The sequence below is a fragment of the Populus euphratica genome, unplaced genomic scaffold, assembly GCF_000495115.2.
Source record: "Populus euphratica unplaced genomic scaffold, PopEup_1.0 scaffold6.1, whole genome shotgun sequence".
In the NCBI taxonomy this organism is placed as follows: Eukaryota; Viridiplantae; Streptophyta; class Magnoliopsida; order Malpighiales; family Salicaceae; genus Populus; species Populus euphratica.
In genome coordinates this window covers 4,098,655-4,122,362 of record NW_011499849.1, presented here as the reverse complement: position 1 = coordinate 4,122,362, position 23,708 = coordinate 4,098,655, and the positions used below count along the sequence as shown (strand labels likewise).

Genomic DNA, 23,708 nt, shown 5'->3' with positions numbered 1-23,708 from the left:
ATTTATCAATATTGTATGGTTAATTAAGATATGGTTAATTAAGATACTTAATTTTAATAAAAGTTTATTTAAATGAAATCCTGGCAATAACTTAATTGACAAAAAATGAAATCCATTATTTTCTCTATAAGCAACAAAATTATTAACGCAACAATATTTTATAGCTAATTAACATATTTTGTACCTAATTCGATAAAATCTATAATTTAACCTAAAAACCCTAACCCTAATTCACAATCAGTAAAAACTCAAATTCATCAATTTTCTCTCAAGATTAACAACTTAATTGATATATTTCATAACTAATTAACATATTTTATACTTAATTCTATATAATCCCTAATTTAACCTAAAAATCATAACTCTAACCCCAATTTATAATCTACAACAACCCAAAATAATCGATTTTCTTCACAAATAATTAATTAACTACTCAAATTAATGTATTTTATATCTAATTAACATAATTCACAAAACCCTATTTTTTCCTAAAAAACCTTCATTCTATACCCTAAAATAACCAAAATAAACAATTAACATAAATTAGTACAAATTCTATTAAATTGATGTATGAGAAGTGTGTAACATATCTCTAAGTGTTGAATTCGATTCTTGGTGGTGACGAGTGATGGCAATGGCGGTGGAGGTCAGAAATTCAAAAAAGACCCGCGGGTGGAGAAAGAAAAAAAACAGGTTGTCTCAGCGTGGTAGTATGGGTATTTCATAATGAGGAGAGAGAGGAAGAAGGGTGTAAGCAACGCCATGAGTGGTTGTAGAGGGGGAGTGGGGAAATAAGAAAAGAAAAGGAAAGAAAATGAGGTAAGAGGTTTTAATTCGTCTGGAGTAATATGCAAATTGCGAGTCGTTATGGGGCATTCAACTATCCAAATTATGTTATTTTTCTAAATATTTCATTGAATGTGTTATTTTCTCAATTCCCTTTTATTATTATGCTAAAATAAAAAACCCTCTTACGGAAAGATTTTTTATGAAACTAGCATAGTTTGGTAAACAATTTTAGGATATATCTATTAATAAAAAGGGAAATAACATACTTTTACTTGACCGCTAACAATAATCGTGATTATATTAATAAGCTGCCAATAGAAATAATGGTTGTTTTAAACAACCAATATTGTGACTGTGTTTTTATTAGAAAGTAACTATTATTTTTAATGGGTTACCTTGGAGTTAAATAATATTGAATAATTGATAAATAGGATTAACTTAATTATTTTACATGGACTGCATTAATATAATGCGATAATCCTTTGTTAATCTTCTCTAATAATAGCAATAATAGTGATAGCAACACCAACACCAACCCCATCTCTTCTCTCCTTGTCTTAACAAATAAAATAGCCATCAAAATCCATTTTGATTTTAAGGTTGTTTCTCGGAAAACCATGGACATCTCCTCTCACTTGACTCCATTAAGGTATATCATTAATGGGTCTCTTTTAAATTTTGTTGTAATATTCTTTATGATTATGATTTGTGGGTTTTTTTTAGGGTGACACAATTCATTGATTAAAGATGAAAAAACATAAGTTACTTGAGATTTGGCAAGGTTTTTGGAGTTTATTAATGAGTTTGTAGTGAAAAGGCATGGAAAATAAAGAAACAAAGTAAGTTGTTTAAGAGAGAATTTAGAAAAATATAGATGCACTTCAAAATAAGGAGGGTGCAAAATTTTAAGAAGAAAAATGCAGAGTATATTGGGATAATTATGGAAGATAAGGTACCGAATAGTAGCCATTTTTGTTATTTTTCAAGATAAGACACCAAATATATCATCTACAATGAATCTCTAATCAAATTATCATGTGATTCTGAATCTTTATTTTTATTACAGTCATGATTTTAAAACATGGTTTTAATAAAAGTACAAATTAGATAGTGGTTCTTTTCAAACTATGTTATTTTTTAAAAATAATTTCAAATTCCTAAAATCTTATTGTAATTATGTTATTTAAAAAAAAATTCTTTATGTAAGCATATTTTTAATCAGGAATAATTATTTTTTGTTTGAAAAACAATCACACTATTTTTTTTAAAAAGATTAAAATGAAAAATTTGATTTTTGTTTGAAAAACAATCACATTATTTTTTTTAAAAAGATTAAAATGAAAACCAAATTAAAACTATTTTTAATTAACCAATTTAAATTTAATTTAATTAATTTACATTAAAAACTGGAAAAACTATATTATTTTTTTGAGTTATTTGGTTACTTTTTATGAGCTTGTATTCGATATAAAAAACATATTTTAATTGTCCTAGCTCTGAAACGAACGCTTCTATCATTTTTCATTTATTTATTATAGGATCAATACTTGAAAGAGGAGCCAATTGTGAAATCCCTCAAGTGCAGTATTGATATTCTAACTGTCCAATTTTCTTGTAGTAAATTCCAGAAGTATATAAAATATTTCTTGCAACCTAGTTTAAATTGTCAGTGCCAATCCTGTAAGAACTTCCTAATATTTCTTCTTCTGATTTGTTTGAGCGAGGGGGGTGATTTAATAACAAACACCGGTTAGTAAATAAAATTCAAATTTACAAATCATTGCATTCAAAAGATCTAAATAAAATAACAGATAACATCATCATAAAATAAAATACACGCACATAAAAAATAATGCTTGATAATTCCTTAATACTATTTACATCAAAGTTTCCCCTGCAATAAAACACACTATGCAATAAAAATAAATCTTTGATTAGTATTACACATAAAAAATCAAAGATTTTACAAACTTTGCTCAGAACATTAATAACCAGAAAGTGAAGAACTATCATTTATCTTTTCTAATTTTAATAAACAGTATATTAAAATTAAGAACTTGTAACTCAACTTATATTTATATTTTCTTTTCATAGTAAATCTTGCAAGGCTAAAATAAAAAAAATGAAGGCAACACAAGCACAAGATTAAAAAAAATACCTCATGTATCTCGCTTTTGGAATCAAAGCATCAAGCTCAAAAACTTTGCCCCTCTCTCTGACTTCAAGGAGAGCTTAAGCATTCATCAACGGACTGGTAGAGCACAGAGCAAGCATCGATGGATTGTCATGCACCGCATCACCCGTTATCACCAATTCATAAATGCATATGCAAGATTATTCAAGTGATCTGTTTGGGAGTAAATTTTCATTAATTATAATATATCTATATTTCACTATTTAAAATTATTTGTTACCATAAACTTGACTAAACTTAACTATACCACTGATATTAAAAAATAGAGGCAACTATTTTTTATTTTATAAATTGAACAAAAAAATATATTTAAAGTCATAAAATATATTTAAAAAAATTATAAAATTATAATTTTTATATGAAATATTAACCAATTAATATAACTGGATCTATCCAGCTGTTCAGTTCATCTGGAAGATTGGATTTTTACGCTATCACTTCAGGAATATAATATTTATTAAATATTTTTATTCTAAAATATAATAATATAGTTATCGTGTTTAAAAATAATAATATTTTATAAATATAACGTTTCTGAAATGTTATTGGATTAAACATGCTATTTTACCGAATTTTTTTAAACAGTATTATTCCACTGATTTTTTATATTAATTAACTGTGCTAATTTACAAAAAAAAAACATCCGAGTCGTCCCTCTCGGCAGCAGTTCTCTACTCTGCCCTAAAGACACAAACCAGTCTGATTGGGACTAGTCATCCAGTTCTCCACAATCACAATCACGTCCATAAAAAATTGGGCCACATCGTCACCCGTAACTATCCCCCTCTGAACCGAGCTGCCAGTCAGTTAACTGCAATAAAGACTGCAAATTCAATTCATTTTACCCCCAATCTTCAAATTTCAAACTCTCTGTCTCCCTTCCTTCTCCCCCTCCGAGTAACAAAATTTCATAAAGTGAGAGCAAAAAAAATGAAAAAGAATATTCCCTCAGTCTCATCTGGCAGTGAATCACGTGTATAGTCACTCTCGCATTATGTAATCCCCTCTCACAAGAGGCACGCAAATTCAAAATGGTAGTTGAAACATTAAAATCCATGGGACCAAAAACACGAAATTCAAATTTAATTACTAAGATTAGCGGCGTTTTCTTTTACAGATAGATGTTTAAAATTACTGAAGTGTTGTTCTTATACGTCGGAGTCAAGCTGCCTTGATGCGTGATCGTTAAAACTTTAAACCCGGAATCATGTCTTCGAAAGAAATTAAAGCCAAAATTCAATTACTAACAGGCTGCACTACTGATCCCCTTGTTCCAGGGTTTTTTAGCAATAAAAAAAGGGAATTTGATAAAATAACCACCAGTTACTGTACTACTGACTCCTTAACCGCTAAGATCATTACACATTAGCAAACTTCATAACCTTGATAGCCGTGCTGTTGCTGCTGCCTCAACGTCATCTCTTTCTGTCTCCGGAGCTCCAAAACTTTACGGTGCGAGTTCGAATGCTGAGTCAGCACAAAAGTCGGGCTCGCTGCGGGTCGGTATTCTGGTACGAGCCGACCCGACTTGTACCTTACTCCACAAGCATTACATAGCGTTTTCGGGCCCAGCGGACCCGTCCTCCACTGCGGCGTCTTCTCCGACGCGCAGTGACTGCACCTCCGCGCTCCTCCTTCCGTCTCCGCAGAAGAATGTGGCGCTCCGTTATTTTCCTTCTCCAGTCTCGATTCCCTGGCCACCGCAGTCTCGATATCTGCCGAGGAGGATGTCGCGGTGGTGGTGGTTCGTGAACGTTCGCTACAAGATTTGTTGCGAGACGACGTGTCGGTTGGGATATTAATGGTGCTCGGAAAGTCCGTGAACGAGTCCTCCATGAACTGCGATAGCCACTCCAGATCTGCCACGTCATCACTCTGCAAAAAGAAACAAAGATAAGCATAAAAACATTTTAGTGAAGTTATTTTTTTTACATATAATTTAATTAAGAAATGATTCTGAATTAAAAAAGAAAAAAAAGAAATAGAGAGCGAGAGATGGAGAGGGAGTGTTAGAGAGTGGCCTACTGGGACTGAGAGATGGTCAGTGAAGTCAGTGGAGAGAGAAGAAGTGTTATTAATATAGGTGGTGGGAGAAGGGAAGTGGCGGTGGTGGTGGCGGATGGAGGAGGTTTCAGGTGGAGGAAGGTGGTGGTGCTCGGTGGAGGAGGCGAGTAGGTCATCATTAGAGAAGTCTAGAAGGTCATCAATGAGAAAATAATCAGGTGCGCTGGTGGAGACTCCTCCATAGACATCCATTTTTTTTGTGTGTTTTTATTATTTGATGTGGGCTTGAATTGTTTCCCTCTCCAGCTCTTACTTTTGGAGAGGAAGGAGGGATAGGATACAGAAACCCAAGAGAGAGCCTAGCTACAGAAAATGCTCCCAATCTCTCTCTCTCTCTCTGAAGGGAGCAAAATGGAGGAGAGAGTAGGAATTTTAAAGGGTCAAGAAAGAGTGGAGGTTTTCATGCAGTGATGGACACATGGATACACATGCTTGACTAGTTGTGAAGATATGGGGGTTAATGCATTTATGCTGTACCCACAGGCAGGCTGTAGTTTAGCTTATCAGCAGGCTTATTAATTATGGGGTGTTGCCAGTTATGGGTGGCATTAGTTTTTGTGATTAGATAGTTTAATTAGTTATTAATTATAAGCACTGAAAACAATGGTCCCTAATTGGTTATGAAGCAGTGTTGCCATTAAGGAAGAGAGGGTTAGGCTCAGCTTTAAGCCATAGTTTTTTTTATCAAAAAATGGAGGCATGGACATTTTTAATTTCAATGTGGACTCAGTATTAGAATCCCCCCTCCCCTGAATAATAAAAAAAAATCATGGGAATTTCACGTCTTTTCCCCTGAATAATAAAAAAAAAATCATGGGAATTTCACGTCTTTATATTTGATGTTTAAATCTGTGATGGATAAAATACTTGTAAACTTGGACGGCAAGAGGTCCTCCAGCTGAAAGATATTGACTAATTGGGACAAGGGAACTGGAGATAAATGCCTTCCTCCTTCCTTATTGCTTATACATCTCATCATTGAAGTTACGTTCTTATTAATCACACATCACCGCTGTTCACGTACTTTTCTGGTGTCGGCAATGCTGACTTAAAGTTTACTTGAAAGAGTGCTGCGCAATTTGTAGTTTTACTTCATACCTACTCCTAATATTAATCATTAATCACTAATCACGTTTAGAACAATCGTAATAACTCGAACACCCTATGGGTCATGCCTTAAGATTCTACCTCTACGCTCCATCTAGCTACCGATTTCTATTTCTTGATCTTTTAAGTTATCAAATTTCCTTCTATAAACATGAAATATCTAGGAGTAGATCTCCTATTTCCTTGGTAGCTACCCAATCAATGTATGTATATCCTTTGATGTTAAAATCACCTTTTAAAAATAATTATCCCCCTTCTAGAGAGCAAACTCCAAATATGTTAAGATTTGAAAAATTGCATTCATATGTTTTTCACTCCATAGTGTACATAAACTAGCTTATACACTTTTATGATAGGCTATGTATCTATAAGTGCTACCATTCACATTGAATTTTATTATGAACACTCATTTATATCATGTTATTGTTCTTTCTTTTTAGGTTCATGGAATAAGTTCCCTTTTGGAATTCCTCTACAAGGCCTCCATTTCTTCGTTCATTGCCTTTGTTCTCTCCGAGTTAGCTAGCACGTCATGCACACCACTAAAAATAAATATAGAGGATAATTGATTAATAGTAAACACACACGATTCTGATAGACAATATATATTGATGTAATACCTAGTCTTGACTATATAAGTAGGGGCATTTTATTTTTTAGTAATTTTTGTTTAACTTGTATGGATATCTATATTCTAACACTTTGATGACATCGTTCGTATTGAGTTTATAAGATATAGGTATTTGAATTACGAATATCTCTTTCTAATTCTATAAGTAATGATGCTAAGAGGGATAATATTGTATTATTTTTTACCTTTTTCATTATTAATAGATCATTGTTGTCATATGAAACTAAAAGATCGACATCATTAGGTTGTTTGTCAAGCTATCGACAATATCTAAATAGTTTTCTAAGACTTCCAAATTAATAATCCTTCGTAGCTTGTTTGTCAAGCTAAGATTTCAATTTAATAAGACTTTCGACATAATATTCCAGCTTAATAAGACCTTTAAGTGAATATTTTTTATGGTGTTTATCGATGGATATAATGAGAGAATATTTTATTGGTAAAATTCACTACAATTTATAAACAAAAATATTATGTCGATATTTTTGTTTGTATTTGCCAATTTTCTGGTAATGATATTTTATTTTATAACACTCTTCCTCAAACTGGCTTAAAGATATTTTCTATTAACCACCTTATCGATCAAGTAATCAAATTATTTCTTGTGAAGTCCCTTTACAAGTACATCGATAACTTTCTTAGTGATTAAAATATATGGCATGCAAATCATTTCACCATCAATTTTTTCTTTGGTAAAGTATTTATTAACTTTCACGTGCTTTGTTCTATCATGAAGAATTAGATTATGAGCAATTGAGATAGTAATTTTATTGTCACTGTATACCTTCATGAGCGAGGAGTTAAGAATCTTTAAGTTTTCTAAAGCCTTTTAATCCATACAACTTTATAAATCTCATATGCAATTGTTCTAAACTCCTCTTATGCATTTCTTCTTGCCATAACACCTTTTTTTTCTTCATTAAGTAATTAAATTCCCTCTAACATAGGTACAATAACTAAAAGTTAATCTTCTATTAGTTATACTTCTGACCCAATATGTATCAAGATAAACTTTAACATGTAAATGTTCATGCTTTTTAAACAATAAATATATTTCAGGAGTCTATTTCAAATACCTCAAAACTTTATTAATGACATCACAATATCTTGTGCCACGTGAATATATTAATTGGTTGACCATATTTGCTACAAAAGCTATATTTGAGCGTATATGGGCCAAATAAATTATAACTTGACCATACTTTCATTCTAATAAAATATTTCAAAGCACTAAAATCCTTGATCTCAAAATTTTTAGTAAGTTTCTTCTTAAGTCTTTCTATCTCAATATTATCATCACCATTCATGGTTATATTATCTACATGAACAATCAATATAGCAATTTTTCCTTTTTTTTAATGTTTACAAAATACATTATGATCTTGACTTTGACGGTAATCATAACATCTCACAGTATTTCTAACATATTTAAACCATGCTTTAAAAGACTATTTGAGGTTATATAAAGGCTTTTTTAGTCTACATGATTTATCTTTATCAATTCCCTTTTCGAGTCTAGGTGGTGTACTTATAAATAATTCCTTTTCTAAGTCTTTATTTAGAAAAAAATATTTTTAATATCCAAATGATGTAGAGGCTAGTTGAAATTCACTATTAAAGATAATAAAACTCAAATTCATTTTATTTTAGATATTGAAGAAATATATTTTGAGAGTCAATATAATATATTTATGTGAAGCCTTTTTTCATAAACCTTAACTTGTACTTTTTTATGCTTCCATCAGCTATACATTTAATCATAAACACTTATTTGTACCCTATTTTCCTATTTTTTTCTTGGTAAGTCAACTACTTTCTAATTGCTTTTTTTTCCCAGACTATTCATCTGTTCCATAACTACTAACTTCTCATTCATATAATTTAAAGCTTTATGAATATTTCTTGGAATAAATAATTAAGATATCTTAGAGGTAAAAGCTCAATAATTATTAAAAGGTTTGTGGTAAGATAAATTTTTAGCAATAGAATGGTTGGTACAAGATGAGAGTACTCTTTTTCTAATAATTATAGAAATGTTAAGTTCTATAGGATCATTATGAAAAATAACAATAGAAGTATGGATAGGAATACTTACTATATTCTCGGTACCATCTATAAGAGAATTTGGTTGATCTTGTGTTGGGATGATAGGGAAGTCTTTGCCTTTTATATGAGTTCTTCTTCTAGTATAAACTTGAAGCTCGATATTTTGATTAATTTGATCCTTTTGTAGTACTTCTCTCTTGTTTACAATACACTTACACCTAACAATAATTGACTTATATTTTTATTTGTTCTAATATTATTAACATTTTTTTCCTGAGATTGTGATGCTGAAAAAATATTATTGAACATCTTTTATTTTGATTTTGAAGATTAGAGTCAATGCAATAGCTTTTTAGGTTTCAAAAGTTTTTATATTTTTTGTTTATTTGGTTTATTTATGTCTTTAGTCAAGAAATATGTTTCTTTCTTTCTTGTTTGTACCTTTTAATACAAATATAGTGTAATGGATTGTGGATTTATGGTTGTGTTGTGCACTTTACTATTTAAAAAGCTTTGTCAATTTCAATAAATCATGAAATCCACCCCTTATTTTTTTTGTTAGGGTTATTAATTCTCCTTACCATGTCTATTTTTACATAGGTTATACTCTGTCCATTCACTTTTACTTCTTTTAGTTTTTTAAAGTAGGAAATAAAGATAAATATTGGCATTATATACATTGTGTTTGGAATTTAATTGGTTCTTTTTTGAATACATGAAATCTTAATGTTATTTAGTAGTTCTTCTTTTCACTTTACCCTAAAGGCCTAAACCACTTATGTATGTGTTTGTATAATGGTTGAGTTAATGAAACATACATGTCCTAAAAATCATGATCTTTCCTTTTTTCCTCTATTTAAAAATGATTTTTAGTAGACTAAGGTTGATTTTACACACACACACACATATAAATTTTCGTGGTTTGAGGATTATAACATTTATATTCTTTTTTGTTTGGGATATATCTAATAAAAATATAGTTTTTAGTCAGATTTTTCTTGATATGTGAACAAAGACTATGCAACTAAAATTTTTTATTGGCAAATCATATTATATCTATGTATCATAAAAATATTTTTTCAAACAATCTAATAATATGAGAAGTTTCAAAACTTGATTAAGCATCACATTGATCAAACAGAATGTTGTTAAAACAACTTCACCCCATAATAATTCTAGAATATTCATAGAAAACATTTGAAATGAGCCACTTAAAGTAAAAGTTTGTTCTCTCTCTGAACAATCCTAATTTGCTAAGTAGTGTCATGATATGTAAATCGATGTTGAATCCTTTTTGTTTTCAAAGAGTTTTCTAAACACTCGTTAAAATATTTTGTTTTGTTATCATAATAAATTTTGTTAATCCTTGTCTAATATTGGTTTTTTTATCATTTGGCATATTGTTTTGAAGTTACTACCTTAAATTTCTCACTCATCAAATAAACATAACATAATCTTATAGGATCCTCTATGAATGTAACTAACCATTTTTTTTTAAAATACAATAATAATTTTAAAGTACCCTACATATCACTATGAGTTAAATAAAATACTTTTAAAACATGAAAAGGTTTTGAGAAATATATAACATGATGGCTTTTTGATAAGTGACAAGTTTCATATTAGAAAGATAAACAATCCAAATGTTTAAACAACTTATAAAATAAATGTTTAAGATAGAGAAAACTAGGATGTCCTTGTTTAAGGTGCCAAAGCATCATTTGTTCATGAAAAAAATATTGAACTTATACTACTAAAGCCATGAAATTTTTTATTACCAAATAAGTTATCATCAAGGTAGTGAAGATTATCTATTATCCTATCATTGATAATCACCTTCCTCGAGCTCTATTACTAAAATATATAGTTAGAATTTTTAGTTGGTTTACTCATAAATATAAAAGTGTAGATAAGTTTAGGAATGTAAAGGATATTTTTAAGATTTATACTCATAAAAATTGTTATTAACCTTTTTTCTTATAATAGGTGAGAAATTACTATATGGACTTTTGATTTTCTCATACCAGAACATGATGAAAATGACTCGTCATATGATTAGATACATTTAAATCAATTATCCAAAAAGAAAAATTTGAACAACAAGACATAGCACATGGATGGCTACTTATTTCAACCATTGAAGCACTAGGAATACTAGATGATGAATTTAAAATGTATCAGTTTCAAAATATGGTCCATCTATTATTTTCTATTTTTTTTTATTAACTTTATTTGTTGTATGAACGACATTATTTGGTTTGTCACTATGTATGCTACCTTTTTAAATAGGTGGATTTTCTTAGGCTTCCAATAGGTTTGCCATGTATGAAGTGGCTTGTCACAATAGTCACACCACTTGCAAGACTTGTTATCCATTTTATGATAATTTACAATAATCATACATGTATTTACATTAGTAATAACCAATGTAGAGTTTTCTATAGGACCTTTATTTGTCTATTTTCCAAGTATGATCCCCTATGCGGCTCTTTTTTTTCTAACTTCTCTCGTTAATTAAAGGCTAGGTTTTTCTGTCTTTTATCCCCTTTACTTTATTAAAATCAATATTGAGTCTAACTAGGGATTTGCAAATCCAAAAATCCTTTTTTTTTATATATATAGTGGTTGTAATTTTTTATAGATTTCCATTCATAATAATTGAACATATTAAAGTATTGTCGTTATAATTTTAGTGTGTTGAAGTATTTATTGATACTATTTTCTCATTTCTTGATCTCATCAAATTTCAAAGTCAAGCAATAAATACCAAAATCATAATATATTCAGTTAATATTGTCCTAAAGTTCATTTTCTTTTAAATAACATGTATAATTAAAGCTAGTGTACCATTAATGAAGTTCATAAGCCATGTCATACCTATGAAATTTTCTGCATCCCAAGTAGCATATTTTGTGTCCTTTTTTATTGTGTCTTCGTGTCATTAGTCAGATAACTTATTTTCCTTTCCCCTGAATATACATGCATATAAAATGAGATCAACATAAAAGTTATCATCATTAAGATAGATAACAGTGATCTTGACTGAGTATGGCTCGTTATTAGAGGCTTGAATACCAGTGGATTCTGTTTCAGACATGGTGAACAAAAATGATAAGGGGATGGAAAAAGTTCTAAGGTTTTTAAAAAGAGTCAATAATTAAATCTATTTTTTGATGCCATGAAGACAAAGAGTATCTTCTAGAAATCAGTTTATTGACGTGGTTCAAAATAGTATGTACAATGTTCCTATTTAAAGGAGAACACAAGGTATGAAATCAGAACAAAATCAAATCACATATCCTTATTATAAGTGACTCCTAATTTATAGAAGTTTATTAAAACCAAATCTATTTCCTAGTTTATAGACAGCTTAATATAGAATCTTTTATTTTACAAGATTATGGATTTCACTTTTGTGTTGAAAAAGAGAAAACCATGTCATCCAAGTACATTCATTAATAAACATCACAAAGTAATGAGCACCAAAATATAATAAAACTTTAGTTGCCCCTCAAACATAAAGTACATAACCATAAAAGGATCTAAAATGTCATTAAAACTCGATAAATAATAAATATGATGGCTCCTAGTCAATTCACATATACTATAATTAAATTAAGAATCATGATTACATGAGAACAAATATAGTTGTAATTTATGAAGATAATTAAAAGATAAATATCTTAATTAATGATGTTATAGTTACACAATTATTTTATATGCATAAACTCTACTAGTAAGATATGCCTGTCCCAAGTTCTAAGTTTCTTCAACTATTTGATCCAAGTAGTATAGTTTCTGTTATCTAATACTATAACCTAGAATCTATCGAGTTAAAATGTCATGAAAAATATACAAACTAGGCAAAAATATCATAATAATGCTATATATTTGATAATTTGACCAAGAAACAAGAAATTATATTAAAGAGATGGAACAAAAAAAACAATTTTCAAGGTGGATGAGAAATCCTTACCAATGACTAAAAAGGTATTATCTTTAATAGTGGATATACTTGATTGAGATAATGATTGGATCAACTATAATTAGTGAGTATATATCTATGTTAGTAATCCACAAGTTTTACAATCATTTTACTGAGTGAAATAACATTAGTAATAATAGTGGATGAAAGATACTAACCTTTATTTGCTGTTATAACATCCTTATTTATTTGCTTCTAAGACTTCTCAGTAAAATTCTACCTGTCAGGATAACCAATAATCTTATAATAATGTTGTTTTGAATATTTAATTTCTCTATAATGAGTGCAGGTGATCTTACTACCCTTACATTAAAGTTTGTTATCTTTTTATAATGGGCTGAAATTTGATAGTCCCTAACAAGTTTTGGTAGTAAACATTAGGGGTGTTAAAAAAAATTAAGGTATTTGTAATATTTGCATTATAAATATTGGTGGGTAAAAAAACTTAATAAATAAATGTCATGGGTTGGGTGGTGGATCAGGATGTTTGAAACTTGCTCAACTTGACCTAATTTGTCTACTTAATAAGTGTATCGTAACCTCAGAAAGTCTTTATTATAAATAATATTTTTTATACTTTTTAATTATTTTCTTTTATATGTTTCTTGTAACCCACCACATAGCCACATCACATCCACAACTCTTATTCTCATGTCATTCTCATCTTTTCTCTCTTTTCAGCTATATTCATAACCTTACTCTCTTTATTTTATTTAGTTCTTGTTCCATAAAGTAGTATTTTTTTTATAACATAATATCTTTGATTTTGTTATAAATGGAATATTTTTTTAAAATTTTTTCTTAAAAATGATGTGTCTTATAATGGTTGTATTTTTAAGATTGCACAAAATAACTTGCTAGCCTTTTCTTTTAGTGATGGGAGGTGAGGTGTTGAAGTGGATTTTTAGTAATTGCATTTAAGTAAACCCACTTCATCTTCTTTTTACCTATATGAATTGTTTTATTGAAACATAATTACAAAAAAAATTAATCATGCATGAACAAAAAGTCTTCTTATGCGAGGACTAATAACTTTATTAAAACTTTTTTATTATAAATTTAGCATCTCTCTTTTAGCCGCTTCATTTATTGTAGAAAGATATGGTAGTAAATTCTTTTTGGATATCATTAAATTTAGTTTTCTATACAAATCAATCAATACCTTAGTTTTTATGCTTGCTTAGGTATCCTCCCTACAAATCTTTACCAAGGAAAGGCTGCAAAGGTTTGTATGACTTACTAAATATATATTCATGCAATCATAGAAAAAAAGTATTAAACATCAATCCAAATTTGTTGGCATCACCTATATAAATCCTTTATACCATTCAACTTGATAATACATTCTCTCATTATATTTCAAGTATTTTAAACCAGAAAAAATAATTTATGTTAAACATCAGTCCAAACTTGTTGGCATCAACAAAATTATTGAATAATTGATTTGTGTTATAAATAAATGAAAAGATATATCATTAAATTCTCTGCTACATATGATTTAGGGCAAATTAAGAACCTTGCCTCTTGTATTTTATCACATGAAAAGTCCAACCCGTGAATATTTGTAACATCCATAAAAAATTTAGCCCAACCTAATATATCCAACTTGCTCACGTAAAAAAATTTGAATAATCAGGTTTAAAATCCAAAAATTTAAAAGTTAATTTGGATATATTTATGGGTCTAAACTCAACACAACTATATCTATGAACACTAGTAAATATTATTGCACTTTTGAAAGCAACCAAGATTTTTTTATTATTTGATGTTGGTGGTGATGTTTTTGGATACATATATAGTTTCTTTTCAAGTCCAGAGGTGGATCCTTGTGCAAAATTTGACTATGAATTTGATTAAACTTGGGATGTAGTCAACTAAGAAATATATGCATTTAAAGTCTTGCCATTATGAAGTGCAACTAAATGCCTCCAAATATCACTACTTTTGACATCATTTTGATGGGTAAAGGCCAACCATCTTGTTTAGTAGAAAAAGATCATTAATAGTTTGAATAAATAGGTTATATTAAAGCCATCATAGAAGGTTTTTAACATTACCTCTTATATGAATGTGGCAATGGAAAAGCACATGAAACATTGCATCTAAAAGAGATTCAAAGAGATTCATGGACTCCATGTCAACTCTTGATTAACCCTATTACTCTTAACAATTAATGTGTCATTATTTGCATATTCTTAGGTTGGTTTCAATGTGGTTTTAGTGAAATATCTAAGTTTGTTATAGCTGTCAATCTGTATCTCTGTAAATTAAAACTACGAGAGATAATTGGTCTCATCTAGTGTTATTCTAATATGAAAATGAAGTATTATCATGGTAAACTTGTTAAGAAAGCACTCCAGGTTATGATCTTGAAAGAATGGATTCATTAATATCCCTCACTAGAATTTATAAAGATTTCAAGTTGACAAATACATGTTTAAAAGGTACTCGGATGATTCATAAAAGAAGCTATCAAGTAAATGATTAGTAAAAAAAAGTTTGAACAACCCTTAATTTAATTATTATATTATGTTTATTCAGCAAATTAACTCGTATGAAAACATTAAAAAATTCCTCAAATTTACTTTATTTAGCATAAAGTCAATTCAATTCACTTAGACAAAATGGTAAACAAATTGTGATAATTTATATTAATAAGGATAGATTATACTGTTTACAATTCTATCCAACTGCGCCTCACGGCTGGAACCAGCTGGCACTATCTTTTACTAGAATTTGAAGTGTGATGATGTTAAGAAAATCTTATTTGTAATTAATAATTTCAATGCACGTGTAAGGGCGCATGGGACGGTGAGTCCTGAAGCTAGCTCCCTCTCTCTCTATATATTTGCATATAAAAAGAAGAGCTGGAAGAAAGATTACAAGAGTACTGCTGAACGTACGGTGCCTGCCCTTTGTAAGTACAATTACGGTGACCCTTTCTCTTGATTTGATTAATTGATTGTGGAGGCATATGAATTTAATACAATTATGCAAGCACGTACGCAGTATCGAAAGGTGTTAAAAGGATGGAGACGGAGTCATCATGATAACTGCGACTAATGCTGGGAACCTTTTTCATAGTAGCAGTTAAAATGAACGCGAATGCTTTGGTGATGTAACATGGAATAAGTAGGAGAGGCTGATTGAAGAAACCTAGCCCAGAATCACAACTCTTCTCGCATAAATTGTCTTCTTGTCAATTAGCACTGCCATACTAGTTGGAGATTCATGTTTACAGCATAGAAAAGGTCAGAACAAGAAATATGGTTTTGGCACTGGAGGGAGACGACCTTGAATCACGTCACATGATAAGGTGTGGTGATCCCACAGCAAAGGCAAATGCACGTGGATGATCATGTGCCCATGTTTATAATATAATTATCATGATTTATACAGTAATCCGTGACTTATCATCTGACAATGTCGAGTGTAATAATCAATAAACTGAAAAATCACTTTTCTCCGTATCTTATTAAAAAAAAAATAGATATCCAAATTATTTGGACATATTTTTCTATATAAAAAATTTTAAATATAAATTAAAAAGTGGACACAAATATCTAATTAAATAATTTAGTAACTATTTATGTAAATAAAAAAATCATTACTAATAACTAAAAATAAAACTAGAAAAATTAAAAAATAAATATAAATCAAGATATTTTATCTCGCATGATTTGTTTACTTAATTTGCTTATTAAAATCATTTTTTTAGTAAGTCAAATGATAATAGAAATAAACACATCTATAAAACTGATTAAATAAAATAAAATAAACAAAATATTATACAAAGTTCAACATATTACAAATATTATTTAAAAATAAAATTCATCTATATAAAACAAACAAAAAAAATCATAAATGAATCAAAATAATATCTTCAAAAATTAAATATACAAAAAAAAATTTTAAAAAAAAAACCTCACTTAACTTTGATCTTTATTTTTATAATTATTATTTATTTTTCTCTAATCATTTTTTAATTCAAATTATTTATCTATAAAATTTAATATTTATTCTTTTAATTACTACTTATTTTGTTTGAAATAATTTATAAAATGTTAATTATTATTATTTTAATTTCTAAAATTTGATCTCTATTATTTTGGTTATTATTTATTTTATTTGAAATTATTTATAAAATTATTTTTTTCAATTTCATTATCATTTAACATTTTAATTTATATAATTTATTCTTATTATTTTAATAAACTTGAAAAAAATATTAATAAATTATTTTCCAACTTTACTAGAAAGCATTTTCCAACTTATTTTCTATTACACTATCAACCATGAAAAAATAATTTATTTTTTCTGAAATCACTTTCCAGAAAAAACTACTTTCCAACAAACAAACAGGACCTAAAAAACCAAGAAAATAAATTAAAAAATAAAACAAAGATCAAATTAGAAAAAAATAATATATGATAAATTATAATTAAAATAAATAAAACTTTTATAGAAGGTCAAGGAATAAAAATTAAAATTAAAATACCAAAAGCAAGAAAGACAAATATATACTTTTTAAAAATAGGGCCCAAGAAGGAAATTGCTGCAAGATAGTGTGACTCCATACCTAACAATATTTGATTGTGTTTAATAATAAAGTTTAAGGTAAAAAAACAAGTCAATAACTCTTGCATTTTAAGCTGCACTTGACCGTAAAAAGAAACGGTCTCATATGATAGAATAGTGAACTAACTCACGTGAAACATGTTTTGTAAATAGGGGTTGTGGGGCCAGAATGACTGGGGGAGGAGGGGGGTGATTAGAGCGCTCATCGTGGAGGGGGACGGGTATCTCGTAAGAAACACTCGTGCCTGCCAATGAACTTATATTCCCTTTTTCTGCCAGTTGCGATTGGCTAAAAAGCTCCTTCCTTCTACAAAAAGTCAAGTCTCAGGTCATGATCATTTACACGGACGGTAGAGCATGTGGACTTGTTCATGAGAAAAGGTATGCTAAACGAGATTTTATCAGAGCAGTTCAAAACAGCTGACTCAAAAGACCGACGAGAGAAATGAGACTAACCTGTGCTGGAGAAGAGGTAATAGCGATTGGTTGCCTGTGAAAAACACATGCCAGTAGTGGAGAATACAAGGAGACCCAGAAACGATTTCATAGATATATAGACTCGTAAGATCCAATTCGAACATTCTAACTGATGTTGTAACACCTGTTCAGGGTCCTTTTTTCCATGCAATGAATTACTAGCTACTGAGCATCACAATGGTTGGGATTGACAAAGATGAACGAGCTTTAGTTATCACAAGCCCCGATCATCAGTCAACATCCTTAAAATACCGACTCACTTCCAGCCTTGGCTCTATCTAAAACCTACACTACTACCCTTCAGAGTAAAGACTGCGTTGCCACAAAACAGCACAGTAAAAAGGAACCAAACGCCAACAGACCCCTTTCAATGCCAAGCCAATTATAAACAACAAAAAAACTCATCCCCCAATCCCCTTCTCCTCTCCCCATAAACAGAGAAAACTAAAAAAGGAAACCAAGAAAGTTGATATGGGCATTTCCAACTAGACTGACCCTATTGCTCATCATTCTGACTCTCATCTTTGACAAGCTTGATCATGTCATCAATTCGAAGGATAGTTATGGCTGCTTCAGTGGCAAACTAGTATACAAAATAAATTCATTTGAATTAGAGGCAGCATAGTGGAGAACTTAACTATCAATTTATGACTGCATTTACATATTCCACAGCTGTTACCTGAATTATCTTCACTTTGCTCATGGCTGGCTCGATGACTCCAGCTTCTAAGTTGTTGCGTACAGTCCCCTTTGACAGATCTAGTCCCATACTGCAACAATACCATAAATATTCACCAAGAAAACACAGTAAAACTGGTTATTATTAAACAAAAAAAGGGAAATAAGGGGGGAAGACAACATTGGCTGCTTATCTATGTTTCTTTTCTCCACTAATGGAAGAGGACATCATACATGCAATTACTTATGCATGCGAATGGAAACCACAGCCAATGGTATAGAAAGAATAATGGCAGTAGTGTGATTGGAGATCTTTATTGAAGCCCACTGCCCAACCCGCCCCATCTTTGTATATCAAGAGGAAGAAACAAGCGGACCAAGGATGATAGGAACAAATATGCCTAGTCAATCCACGAATGGTGCTCTCAACATTCTCACAATGGAACTTTGCCAAACTTTAGAAGATAGCAAACATCAGGTAGAATGTGCTAAGGAAACCAATATACCTGGAAAACTGCTGCTTATCAGCCTTTGTCTGTGCTGTATGGTGGTAAGCCCGTAGTTTTGCAACTAACTCGGTGGCGTCCTTGGCAGCATTGACAGCAAGCACCTGTACTACTACAAGTCAGCACTTAAATATAAAAAGTTCCACACTGGAGGCATCAGAAAATTAATTTCACATAGTCAAAAATCAGTAACACACCTTTGGTATAATTAATAAAGATTCAGCGAACTCTGCAATTGCCAACTGTTCCCGTGATCCCAGAGTTGTTGCGAGGCACTCCAAATACACAGATAGTGCAGACTCGACTGCCCCTCCTCCTGCTACTACCTGCAATTGCAATGTCAGGGCATGGCTATCAATTTTCAAGTGCATACTAGTTTTTCAGACTCCAAGCACAATTCAAAGATGCAACTAGAAAGCATCCAAATTTACCATATTAGATTCAAGGGTCCTCTTAACAATAGATAAGGCATCATGCAACGCCCTCTCCATCTCATCAAGCATATAATCATTTGCACCCCGGAGAATCAAGGAGACCTAAGCAAACACAATAAACGAATTAATCAGCAGCTGTCAAGGAGAAAAATGTTTACCATTTGCAGCGCACAACCATTCTATGTTAATAGGAGCTCTAAGGATTTAGCACAGGCCAAGAAAAACTAACTGCTGAAGTTCAGGAGACCTAAATAAGTGGAATCACATACCGCGCTTGTAGTTTTTGTACCCTTAATCATAATTACATCATCATCACCAATTCGCTCCTCTGCAACTTCATCAGCATACCCCAGAAGGGATGACTCAAATGTTTCCTCCCCTTCCATATCAGCGAATGTTGAAACCTATGAACCAACCAGTAAGAGAACTGGGTGAAAAAGATATCATAGGTACTACAAAGAAAAGGGCAGCACCGGAAAACTACATAGAATGCATGGCAAAGATAAGAGAACACATTTGAATTGAAACACAAGGCAGAAATAAAAGATTCCCCTATGCCCTTTCAGGAAAAAAAGGAAATACTAAATAAAGAACACTTGCAGAAAAGTTAAATAAAATGATAATATGCATCGTCTCTGTTTAGAAATTTCAGACTCAATTCTAAGTTGATCAATTGATAGGGAAAATGCGCATTCTTATTGCTTGGATGGAATGCAATTACAGAAGATTCTCACATCCAACTTTGTTTGACAACCCCAGAACTAAACAGGTGGCTTGAGTGAACTTTCTTTGAACCAGGAACAGCAAAAATGATATATGTAACGTATTGACACCTAGAATGATTGCTTAAAGGATAGGACATACCAAGGTTGCACCAGTTGCCTTGGCAACATGACGCATATCCTCCTTCCGAACACGTCTCACAGCAATTGCCCCAGCCTCGACAAAGTACTGAAACAAATAGGAGTGCAAATTACATTAACAACAAAAAGGTAAAAGAGTTAAAAAAAATCACTATCTTATCAGATGACAATAAAATATAACTACATATTAACACAGATTCACATGCACAAAAATCTTAGTCGTGAATGTTTGAGCCACTTATGGACAAATTAATTTATCAGACAACATACAGCTACCAAAAACTTGTCAATACCAGGATAAAGTAATGCACAACACAGCGATTGGATAACAACTCCAGCAATGCTATCAGCATCTAGAAGCACAAGTCTCAAAGACTTACCTTAAGAGCCATGTCATCAATTCCTTTTGTTGTTAAAACAACATTGGCTCCAGCTTTCAAGAGTTTCCCAATGCGCTCCTTTGTCATATCAGCTTCTCTGTGATGGCACAAGGGCAACATCATGGCCATGTTAATAAGAAAATAAACAAATAAATACATCAGAAGATCATTATCATTTTGATTGCCATTAGCACATGGCTGGGTTGAAATAAAAATCAGTTACACAACTCCAAAGACCAATTACCAAAGCAAAATGGTTATTGTAGTGCATTCTTGAGCAACGCAGCCAAAGTATAATCTAATCACCTTTGACGAATTTTCTCAAGCTCCCTCGGATCAGTGACTAAGACTTGTACACCCAACTGCATCTTTGTCTTCTGAAGATTGAAGTCAAGGCATGCAATCCTTGCAGCTGCAACTTTCATAGGCATTCCTTGAGCAGCACGGCCAGTATTTAGTGCATAGCCATTCAAAAGGTAGCTATCTTTTGCACTCTTTCCATGAGATTTCAAAATATTGATCACCTGAAATTCAGACAAAGCAACAGGACATTACAATCATCACTGAGCAATGCAGATTGACCTGTATCAAGAATACTTTATGAAGCAAGTCATTGCACAATAAGAACAACTGACCTTGATGGGGTATCTGACTTCCCCTCTTACATTGGTCATCTTCACTGCTTGTACAGCATTGACAACCTAGAGCAAAGTTGAATACAAATATATTAATGTGGAGAAATTAAAGTGCCAGGCCTTTCATCTTGTCTGAGCCAGCATGACATTTAAAACAAAAACGTTCTCTCAGTTATTGTTTCCAGAAAGTACTGTACAAAGCAAAGCCAGAACTAAGACATCTATGAGCAGGCCTCTCAAAATCAATCGTGCACAGCTAGACAGACCAAGTTGCAAAGAAATTTAACATAACAACTTCTTGGAGTTTTTTTCACATGCTTCATCCAAAAACAAGAGAAAAGGAAGAAAAAAATTGCTAAAGTAAGAAAGAACCAGCAAACTGAAAAGACACTAGAAGCTGTGAAATCAATGTCTAAAGGATCTATAAAATTCTGGAAGTTAGAGAAGTTAGTCTGACAAAGGGAACCAAAGTACAAAGGCCAAATTAGGTGTCAGCAAAAACACATTAGCTGAAAAAGAAGTTTCCTATTTAACTTTTAACCCAGAGGATTAATCCATGCTAAGGCACAAATGATTTGTGACATACAAAAGCCCAACGCATCCAACTGATTTTGGACGGATGAAAATATACAGTTCTATAAAATAGAGCATAAACTCATTTAAATGTTTCATTTTTTACCAACATAATACACTCGAAAAAATAAGCGTACCATATTTGCAAAAAAGTCACTGTCACTTCCTATCAACTTTGAAGACATACTTGTCTTGGCACAGTTTACTAGAGAGACTTTTCCGAGCTTTTCAACCTGATAAAATCACAAAAACACTGTAATTAAGAACATTACATGGTGGACAGAGTGCCCAGTGCATGCTGTACCAGTTGGATTGATTCTATCGAATTCTTGCATGTTCAGACTGAATAGCTTCCCATCCATCCCATACCGTGTGTAATTATTGATGCCTTTTCAAGAAAATAATAGTATTAAATGGAGAGGCTATTACCTTCACAGCCAATTTTTCTTCAACATATTTGCATGCTTCCCTCATAGCAAGCTGTTCAGATAAGTACAAAATATGGGTGAATGTCAGTAATGCAAACATTAAGAGATATGATATCCAAACAATAGATGCTATAAACAAGCTGGAAAACAAATTCTCACTCTATATCCACTGATTATTGAAGTTGGGTGGATCCCATTCCTCACTAGATCATTTGCTCTCTGCAAAAGAATATCTGTCAAATTATATACTTCCACAGCATCATCCTTTAATATTATAACATTGAAAAATAACTAGATTGGGAAAGGGAAAAACAGAGTCCGCTAGCTGCAATTACCTTAAGCAACTCTGAAGCTACAATAACAACCGAAGTTGTCCCGTCTCCAACTTCTCGGTCTTGCAGCTCAGCCAACTCCACTAGAACCTGCAGACCTCAAAATAGAAAATATGAAACAAACGCAAGAAGAGTCGTTAAACAGAGCAGCAACTTGAATAATTAATAAAAAAAGAGCAGAATGTGGACTGTATCCATCCACCTTAGCAGCAGGGTGCTCGACTTCTAACATCTTAAGAATAGTAGCACCATCATTGGTAATTGTTACGTCTCCGATATCATCTACAAGCATCTACAACAACCAAAAAAATAATAATAATAAAATCTCGAATAAGCACCTCCTCTCCTAAAACTGTAAAAACAGAATCAACGCATTTCACATACCGCTACCGAATTCAATTTCAATTAACAATACGAATCAAAGCCATAAGAATTTCTTACAGAAAAAGCAGTAGCAGCGACGAAAATGCAAAATGAAAAGCAAGAAGAGAGAGTGGTAGAACTCTATTACTGTACCTTGTCGAGACCAACAGGACCGAGCGAGGATTTAACGATATTGGCGACTGCTTGACAGGCCACCACTGTAAAGCACCAAAAATATCAAACATGATCATCACCATCACCATTAGCGAAGTTTCTAAACGCAATATGATCAGAGTGAAAGAGAGGGTACCATTTTGAGTGCGAACGTCCTGGCCGGACTGTCTGTCGCCGAGAATATCAGGTGTCTGTGCGGCGATTGCCATTTTTAGTGGAGGAAATGAAACCCTAGATCGGATCTGTTAGTGACGAGTGACGAGTGACTTCTAGCAAGTGAAGAACCACGAAGTTCTCTGTTCTGCTATTCTTCTATAAAAAGGAAAGGCAAGGAAAGGAAATTAGGGCCCTCGAAGGATCTCCCGATCATTCAAAGAAGAGGCGATGCTGGTTTTTAGTTTAAGAGTCTGCACGCTGTCGTTTTACGATGAGATGTGGAGTTGTGCTCCCACTTCCCGGTTTACAACCCTG

At 31.6% G+C, this 23,708-nt stretch overlaps 2 protein-coding genes across 3 annotated transcripts; both read right to left on the bottom strand.

Annotated features, from left to right (window-relative positions):
- Positions 1-4,082: 4,082 nt before the first annotated feature.
- LOC105120770 (GATA transcription factor 4-like) lies at positions 4,083-5,754 on the bottom strand. The gene is made up of 2 exons (XM_011019141.1): positions 5,009-5,754; positions 4,083-4,858 (listed from the first exon to the last, which is right to left on the bottom strand). Exons 1-2 carry the CDS (start codon positions 5,237-5,239, stop codon positions 4,349-4,351), a joined length of 741 nt encoding a protein of 246 aa, XP_011017443.1. The 5' UTR covers positions 5,240-5,754; the 3' UTR covers positions 4,083-4,348.
- A 12,170-nt stretch (positions 5,755-17,924) lies between these two features.
- Positions 17,925-23,708, bottom strand: LOC105120769 (T-complex protein 1 subunit alpha-like). 2 transcript variants are annotated; one of them, XM_011019138.1, is made up of 17 exons: positions 23,374-23,707; positions 23,217-23,281; positions 22,903-22,992; positions 22,704-22,790; positions 22,528-22,587; positions 22,370-22,420; positions 22,078-22,173; positions 21,368-21,433; positions 21,039-21,256; positions 20,733-20,829; positions 20,354-20,440; positions 19,759-19,893; positions 19,487-19,591; positions 19,253-19,381; positions 19,056-19,159; positions 18,551-18,641; positions 17,925-18,454 (listed from the first exon to the last, which is right to left on the bottom strand). In XM_011019138.1, the coding sequence occupies exons 1-17, from the start codon at positions 23,444-23,446 to the stop codon at positions 18,368-18,370; spliced, it is 1,641 nt and encodes a 546-aa protein (XP_011017440.1). In that variant the 5' UTR covers positions 23,447-23,707; the 3' UTR covers positions 17,925-18,367. The 2 variants fall into 2 exon arrangements, with proteins under 2 accessions (XP_011017440.1, XP_011017441.1); XM_011019139.1 differs by lacking the exons at positions 17,925-18,454; positions 18,551-18,641 and adding an exon at positions 18,702-18,988 and having other exon boundaries at positions 19,038-19,159; positions 23,374-23,708.